This window comes from Triticum urartu, chromosome 1 (assembly GCF_003073215.2).
Source record: "Triticum urartu cultivar G1812 chromosome 1, Tu2.1, whole genome shotgun sequence".
Classification (NCBI taxonomy): Eukaryota; Viridiplantae; Streptophyta; class Magnoliopsida; order Poales; family Poaceae; genus Triticum; species Triticum urartu.
The window spans coordinates 558,486,311-558,494,864 of record NC_053022.1 but is presented as its reverse complement, the minus strand read 5'-3'; the positions used below and the strand labels follow the sequence as shown (position 1 = coordinate 558,494,864).

Below are 8,554 nucleotides of genomic sequence, written 5' to 3'. Positions count from 1 at the left end.
TGATGGTCTCTTCTCGGCGGGGTCCGGGAAGTGAACACGGTGTTGGAGTTATGTTTGACGTAGGTTGTGCTAGGATCACTTTTTGATCATAGCTTCTCGAACGTGCTTTGCCTTCTCTTCTCGCTCTCATTTGCGTATGTTAGCCACCATATATGCTAGTCGCTTGCTACAGCTCTACCTCATACCACTACCTTACCTTTAAGCTTAAATAGTCTTGATCGCGAGGGTGTGAGATTGCTGAGTCCCTGTGGCTCACAGATACTTCCAAAACCAGCTTGCAGGTGCCGAGGTTACCGTGCAGATGACGCAACCAAGCTCAAGGAGGAGCTCGATGAAGATCTTGTCCTTCATGTTGTTTCGTTTCCAGTTGATCAGTAGTGGAGCCCTGTCGGGACGATCGGGGATCTGTGTAGCTTTTGGGATAGTCTTCTTTTATTTTGGTTCCGTAGTCGGACCTTGATTGTATCTGGATGATGCAATGCTTTATTCATGTATTGTGTGAAGTGGCGATTGTAAGCCAACTATGTACCTCTGTCCCTTATGTATTACATGGGTTGTGTGAAGATTACCTCACTTGCGACATTGCTTTCAATGCGGTTATGCCTCTAAGTCGTGCTTTGACACGTGGGAGATATAGCCGCATCGAGGGCGTTACAGACGACTTCCCGATTGTCTACTACAACAATGTTTGCCCGGATCTGACGAGGGAAGGGCAATGATGGTGGCGCGCCTTCGGCTCGCTTTAGTGCTTGTAGTCGTCGCTAGATGGTTTATGGACCTAGATGTAAATTTTACTTCTAGTGTGTTTTGTACTACCTTGACTGTTGATGAATGGATTAAAAGTTTTCTCGTGAAAAATATTTTATTTATGCATTCCTTCCTCTCCCGCAGCAATGGGATGATCAAGCTATTACATCTTAGAAACCAGCAGTTTAACCGACAAACCAGGTGAACCAACAATCCAAACCGCTCATCGGTTCGGTTTATTTTATCACTATGCTCCCAACTAGCTATCCTAAACTGGCCCAACAACATGTGAATCCTTGCTCTTGCTTCCTCCGCAGTATGCAACACCATCTATCTCCTTTGAAAAACTATAACTGAAATCATCGCCTCCTCTTTCAAAAGTCGCTAAACATCTAAAAATCAATCTCGGCCAGTTTTCCTTTGTCCATCATCTTTCACAAAACTATGTTCATCCTTGTGGACATTACAATTGACGTTGCAACTGCCATCACCACATAACTTGCTTGGTCTGTCTCCACCTTCCTCTAGGCATACTCTGCCTTCCGCCTTTCAAGTTTCAACCCATCATTGAAAACCCTCTAAAACTATCTCAGTTGTTGGCGCACAAAAATCATAACTCAGGTTGTTTGACCTTACTTCCATCCTTTCTTGATGCCCTTTCTGTCCACATCATGTATGCTCTCCGTCTCTTACTAAAAAATGATCTAAGGCCTAGGCGTGATTTCTTCCAGGCGGGTGTGGAAACATGGATAGGGGAACTATGTTTAATTGTTTGAAAAATTATTGAAAACAAAAAGGTTTCAATGGTCTAGGCATCAAAGATTTTATTAGTCAAAATAATTGCCTCATTATGAATTTTGCGTTCAATGCTCCTAACATGCTAAACCTCCCCTGGGTGCAATGTTTCAACAGTCCTCGAATATTGCCACTCCCACCTCTCAACCCTTTCCTCTGGAACAATATAAACCAACATGATTCAGAGTATCCCAGAGACATCACACTAACTCACTATCAAGTCCAATTGGACCCATGACAAGGGCTTGTACACGAGACATACAAAGCAAGGTGACTTCACTCCTCTTTGAGCTCCCTATGAATTTGAATGAGACATAGCTGCTACCTCAATCTAGAACCCTATGCATGCTTAGGTGCAAAGGCAAGGACCGCGGATAAGCAAGAGGAGCGAACACTCAAATAAGAAGAAAAAGTGCTCCTGCACTACAACTTGATTGTTTGGGCCAGGGAGACGGATTATCGAGGCCGAGAGAAGCCCCAGATGAATCAACCGGAAATCCCGGTCATGCATGCGCCTCTGTCGATTCACCACTTCCGGACTGTTCGGGAACCAGTTATGACTATTCGGGCCGAAATCGAGAGGCCCCGGACTATCTTCGCGACTCCCACCAAATGTCCGAAGAACAAAAACCGAACTGTTTGACATGTTGAGTGGGCTGAGCCCATGTGCCTTTCTCCCACCTACTCCCCGGTCCTAGACTAAGTCGTATCCCCTTCCTAGATCTAGGGTTAGCAATGTATTATAGACAAAACTTGGAGAGCTTTGCTCATGCACCTCCTTAAGGGGATCTCCCCAAGTGGTGTCAAGGCTTCCATTTGTGGAGAACACTCTATTGAAGTAATCAAGACCTCTATTTGAGAAGATTTCTCCAAAAATTCCAATACCTCCTCTTCGGAGTTGGGGGAGGGGGTGGGGGTACCCTTCGCTTTCCTTTTCCCTTTGTTTGTTATTTGGATCTAAGATGCCCCTCTTGTATTGACTTTTGTGTTATAAGATGAGTACTTAGTGGTGAAACTTAGCCTATTTCTGCGTTCCTCTGGTGTTTCCCGCTTAGTTCCCCGTGCTCTTCATGGTCATCCTCACATCCACCTCCAATTCATGAAGATCGGGCCACCTCACATTGTTTACCACGTATTGCAACAACTACCCACCCTCAAACAAATATCGTTTGTCCTCACTAGCAATGGTAGATCTGCCTTCTTCTAGAGAAATACCTGGCCCTCTAGCCAACCCCTAGCCCCTTATCACACACCATCGATTCTATCATTTGTCTCACATATCAGGCAATTTTGGCTAGCTAGCTAACCTCCAAAATTGCTTAACTATGGTTGCCGAGATATAGTTGGATGTTGTTTTATCTGTTGCGGGATTTCAGCCAGGTCAAGACAATGACAATGCTTCCTCCTTCGTCCATGGGAAGAACTTCTCCACCCACAACACCAATAGATGACATCCTCATGCAGGAGGACCACACAGACCACAACGCCAAACCTAACTTGGTTCTCAAAAGTCCCATATCTTCGATTGGCTTCTATTTAGGCACAATCTCAATTACATGGCCAACCTCTTCCACAAGACCATCGCTCACAATAGCACGTTCCCTCGATAGGAACACGACGCAGAAGATACTACCCTTATTTTGTTGCACTGGCCACGCTCATAATGTCTGGGCTGTCACCAGCCTCTGGACCCCATTTTCTCTCAAGTTGGTTTGGGACTCGCCTGCCCCCTTTGGTCTCGACAACAACATTTGGCCATGGGTAGCTCTCACCATCCTTTGAGAGATTTGGGATTCCAGAAAAGCCAAGATCTTCCAAGGCGAGACTCACGCTCACCCCCTGTTGCAACAATATAAACAACATCATAGTGGATTTTAGATTTTACTCTTTAAGATCATACTAGGTTTCACGTACCTAGCCAAAAGGTCGCCGCCACGTCTTGACGGGAGTATATCTCCTCGAGCACCGGCACAACCGGTGTATTCCTAGCTAACTACTACTCCTAGATTGGCTCTTTGAGTAGCAATGCATTCACGCGGGACCCTCTCCCCGTACGTACGTGGTGATTGTTTAAAGAAACATCCATTTCAGCGTTCGTTGTCTCGATCAACTTTGAAGTCGAAGGCCGAGCAAGAGTGGAAGGCGTGTTCGTATAAGTATGCCCACGGACGGCTCCGAGTTGAGAGGAGCAGCTGAGCACCGCTCGTACTAGGACATGGCAGTACGTAGTTAGTTAGGGCGGGCGCGTGAGAAGAGAACCGAATGTTACAGTAGCTCTAGTAGCTGTAGCTAGAGCATGGAAGGCGCCGGCGACTTCACCTTCGCCGTTGCCGCGCCTCTGGCAGGCGCCGGCGGCCCACGGGTAGGCCCCGGTCTGCTGTACCCGGTCTTCGGCCAGCCGCGCTCACCGGCGCGCCAGCGGGCTCTGGAGACGGAGACGACGACGGCCACCGAGCGCGTGCCGCTCGGGCGGCTTCTGCTCGTCGACGCGTTCGGCTTCGGAGCAGGAGCGGAGCAGCAGCCGGATGGCGGGGACAAGCCGGCAAAGACGTGCTCCTGTTCGTGCTGCCCCGGTTCACCGTTGACGGCGTCATCCCCGGCGCGCTGCCGGAAGAGCGGCTCCACGGGGTCGGTCCTCCGGTGGAGCCAGCGGCTCATCGGCCGGAGCCACAGCGACGGCAAGGAGAAGTTCGTCTTCCTGGACGCCAGCCCTTCCAACTCCGCCTCCAAGCGCAAGGGGGTCAGGAGCGGCGGCACGGATGCTGCCGGCGGCCACGCGCACGTCTGGAGCTCGTACGCGCACAAGGGCGGCGGCAATGACGGCCGCCGGAGGTCGTTCCTCCCGTACAGGCAGGACCTCGTCGGGCTCTTCGCCAGCGCCACCGCGTTCCGGCGGAGCTATTACCCGTTCTGACGACGTACTGGATCCGTAGAGCATTTGGTCTGCATGCATCCTACTGTTTGAGTTTGTACTCTGCTTGTTTGCTTGTTGTACTATTTTATCATCATATTGTATTATTGGTGACCTGAGCATGTAAAATCAATTTCATATGTTCTTTCTTTTTCGGGTGAATTTCATATGTTCCTTGAACTTCATGCAGTACACTTTGTTCATTCTACTAGTAAATTATAATCTCGCAACCACATGGAACACCTGCTGGGCCAAACAACACATCAAGCCTAAAAAAAGGGAAACTAATGTCAACAACGGAAGCTTGACGAAGCGCGGATGACCCGCCACCACTGCCCCTCCGGAGTCGTCCCACCACACACTCCAAATACACCGAAACGCCACGTACCAAACAACACCTTCAAAAAAGAATGCGACGATGACGACACTACTGCCTGGACATGTCCTAGGGTTTTCCCCGACACACGAAGGAAAGTGGGTAATGGGTACATCTGACGCCCTTCAGGAAGGAATGACGGCACCAATAGGCGGCACCGCGTTGGTGCCAGATGAGCCAACAAGGATTTCTCCCGACCCCCAAAACCACTACCCAGATGATCCGTGGTCTTCCATCCAGTTTCCCACCCACCAGCATGCACCACCACGGTTTGCATGCCACTCATGCCCTCTCACCGAGATCACCATCGCGAGGCCTAGAGGACGGAATATGGGAGTGCAAGGAAATGGGGGTGGCAGCATCGAGGCCGCATGGGAGGGAACTGCCTCCATCCGCGGGAGGTCACTGCCTCCAGCGCCGTCGCGGTAGCCGGCCGGCCACGGCAACAGGAGCATAGCAGGCCTTCGGGCCCGCAAACCTCCGCCACCATGCCGCAACAAGCCGGCGACATCGCCACCACTACCCAGAATCCCGACTCACCACCTTCACCTCTAGGGGCTACATCATCGATAGAAGAGCTGCCAGCCCGCCTTTGCTCAGATGGGCCCCAAAGGGGCCCATATCTGGGTCGAGCGGGTGCCGCCAGCCCGCGCCTCCGCTTAGCGCCGCCACGCCATAGACCACCCTCGCCAACACCAAGTCGCACCGCCGCCGCACCGGATCGTCGCTGCGCTGCGCAGGAGCACCTCCGAGAAAAGCAGGGGGCGCCGGCGCTGTCCGGGTCTTGCCAGGTGACGCACCCCGGCCACGGCGGGAGGGGGGAGGGGGCAAGGCTCCGGGGGAGGCGGACGGTGGAGCAGCCGGTCGCCCGCGGGGGACAACCCGGTCGCGAGAGGGGGAAGAGGCTACTCCGTTGGTTTTTGAAGCAATTAACCAGATAATTAGTGCCCTTGCTAAATGAAAAACACTTCTCTCGTACAAAAAACAGCTTCCTTCGAACATGGAATTGTCCTCCACCATTTTTCCTTCCAAATCGAATTCAAACCAAATTCTTAGCTGATGAAACTATTACTATCGTACGTAGATGCAGCCTTCTTCTCTTGTTTTGTAACAAACTGTTAACCTTTTTGTTTTGTATTGCGGGGAGCATACGGTCAAACTTGATCAAATTGATAATGCAAGTTCAAGGGCCGTCTCCTTCGGGCACCAACTCTCCTTTCCCAAGCTTTACTCTTCGCATTAGTCGCACCAAAATTAAATTACATCATCCGATATGATCATATCATATCACGCGTCCGTGTCAGCCTTAATTAAGCCTAGCTGCGAAGCACGACCTAGCTTAGCAAGATTGTAAACGTTCCTTGCAGCCTACGACGCGTGCTGCCTCCGACATCGACCAAGCATACATATATAACTGCTGACACGCACGGATGCCTAGCCAGCAACGACACACACGTACATCTTGGTCGACATGTATACTGTTACTGCACAGTAGCAATACATATTTTTCCTTGACCCTTCACGTCACAACGCAATCAACCAGTAGATTTGTCTGGATATTTCCTTGGAGTGTATAATTGCCATGGCTAGGTCAAAGCTTATTGCGAGCAAGTTTAATTAACCGATGTGTTTGGAGTGGGACAAGACGGTGAACATGATCATCTTGTAGATCACCATAACACCAGCGAAAACGCCTGCTGAAGACTGGACACGTGATCACGTACGGGCCAAAGACGGGCACATCGCCTACACCGCCGAGAAATGTACTCGTAGCCATACAGCCATACAAGCAATGGTCGCTATTTCAAATATCACTTTTACCACCTTTATCATGAGATTGTTATCCTTGGCGAGATGTGGTGACCGATGCATCAGACTTTTCTGAGATAAGTAGCAGCAGCTACAGTGTCACGTCGAGAGCAACGTCGTCTCCTTCAGTTCTCTCCTCCTTATGGATGTCCCAATTCCACGACAGGCTCGTAGGATACATTATATTACGTGGCAGACAGCAACGCTAGCACTGTGTTTAATTGCACATTAGGACAACACATGACCTACGTCATTAATCGCTCGCGGCGTTCTGGATTAACACAAACTTGCATATTTGAAGTGAGGTGTGACATCAACCCGCACGCAGTTCTCAGCATGGCCCAGCCATAAATACAATGGAAACAAGGAAGACCATCTAACAACTGTTGTGTTGGAGGCAGAAATCACATATTTGACCTGAGGTCCAAATCAAATCACAAACTGATCTCATTCCGAAAAAATTTCACTCTGCTGACCCTTTCGTGTGGCGCCCGACAGCTGGGCGCCACACCCTACTATGCAGCGCCTCTCTCTTGGGCGCCGCACCTCGTGCCAGCGTGGCAGCCCTGGTCCAGTTGCGGCCCCACAGACATCACTGCAGCGCCTCAGGCTTAGGCGCCACACTTGTAATGTGCAACGCCTAGCTCTTGGGCGCTACACAGTCTGTGTTCCACTTAGGCTGGCCCCACCCTCTCTCCCATCCCACCCCCACCCCACACACCCCACCCCACACAAACCCTTAGCCTTGCGCCCCTCCTCTCTTCCCCTCTCCCCCTCTCAAATCCTTCTCAAATCTTGCAAATCCGAAGTATTTGACCGTGGATTTCGAAGCCAACCCCTCCCTTAAGGTAATCTCCTTCGATCCCCTCGTTTTCATCCATAGGAATTGTCACATTTGCTCAAATCTTGCTACTTTGGGGAAACCCTAGTTTTGGCTTGGATTTGCAAATTTGTATTGAATCATGTTATGTTTCTTTGCTAATTTGGGTTGGTTAGGCTTTCATAGTATGCTAGGGTTAGAGTTATGTGTGTTTGATGTTGGTGTTAGGGTTATGCTATGGTTAGGGTTGTGGTTATTGTTAAGTGGGGGTTAGGGTTATTAATTCATATATATGTTATGGCATATGTATTTTGTGCAAATATTTTTTGTTAAGTACTTACTTGATATATGTGTTTTATTATTATTGTAGGGATGGGGAGAACATGTGTTTATGTTCATCACGTGGATAAAGAGGCCTTTTTAAAAGGCAATGTTGAGCCGGACCCGGATGAGCTTGACATGGTGTTTGAGAGTAGTCCAAGCTATGCGGAGCTCTTGGACCAAGTGAGGAAGGATTTGAATTGGATGGACCCAAGTGACGTTGTTGAGTTCGTGGGAAGGCATAATGTTGGTTTTGGAATGCACATCCGTTGGAAGACAATGCGTGTGAACTCCGAGCAACGTTGGGTTGCATACAAGGAGACGGTTGCCGAATCTCTAGACAAGGCTCTTGAGTTATTTGCCTCCAAGAAGGTTGAGTCTACTTTGAATTTGGACTTGAACCGGAACCCCTCCCCGTTGGTTGCTAGCACTCCACCATCCATGAACCAAGATCAAATGAGTGAACCTCATTTCACGCAACAAGATTGGCCAACATTGAGCCCGACTCCAAACAACCAAAATGAAGGTTTTGAAGAGGAGAATGGTGAGTACGAGGAGGATGACAACGAAGTTGATCTCCATGACAACAATGTGGGTGATCTCGACCAATATCATGTGCAAGAGACAATGGACCAATCCATCCCTTTTTCCCGTGCATATGCATCAGACTCGGATGACGATGGTCCCGATGAAGAAGTTGATGAGGAGGGGTTCACACCGAAGGAGGCCCAAGCATTCAAGAAGGTATTCGGGCGGGATCACAAGACACCATTGT

At 49.6% G+C, this 8,554-nt stretch overlaps 1 protein-coding gene across 1 annotated transcript; it reads left to right on the top strand.

The window, feature by feature from the left end:
- The first annotated feature begins 3,711 nt into the window (after positions 1 to 3,711).
- Positions 3,712 to 4,620, top strand: LOC125539422. The gene has a single exon (XM_048702871.1). It carries the CDS (start codon positions 3,839 to 3,841, stop codon positions 4,454 to 4,456), a length of 618 nt encoding a protein of 205 aa, XP_048558828.1. The 5' UTR covers positions 3,712 to 3,838; the 3' UTR covers positions 4,457 to 4,620.
- The last annotated feature ends 3,934 nt before the right edge of the window (positions 4,621 to 8,554 follow it).

Excerpts from the sequence above, each read along its gene's own strand:
- LOC125539422 (XM_048702871.1), top strand. The coding sequence starts at position 3,839 with ATGGAAGGCGCCGGCGACTTCACCTTCGCCGTTGCCGCGCCTCTGGCA.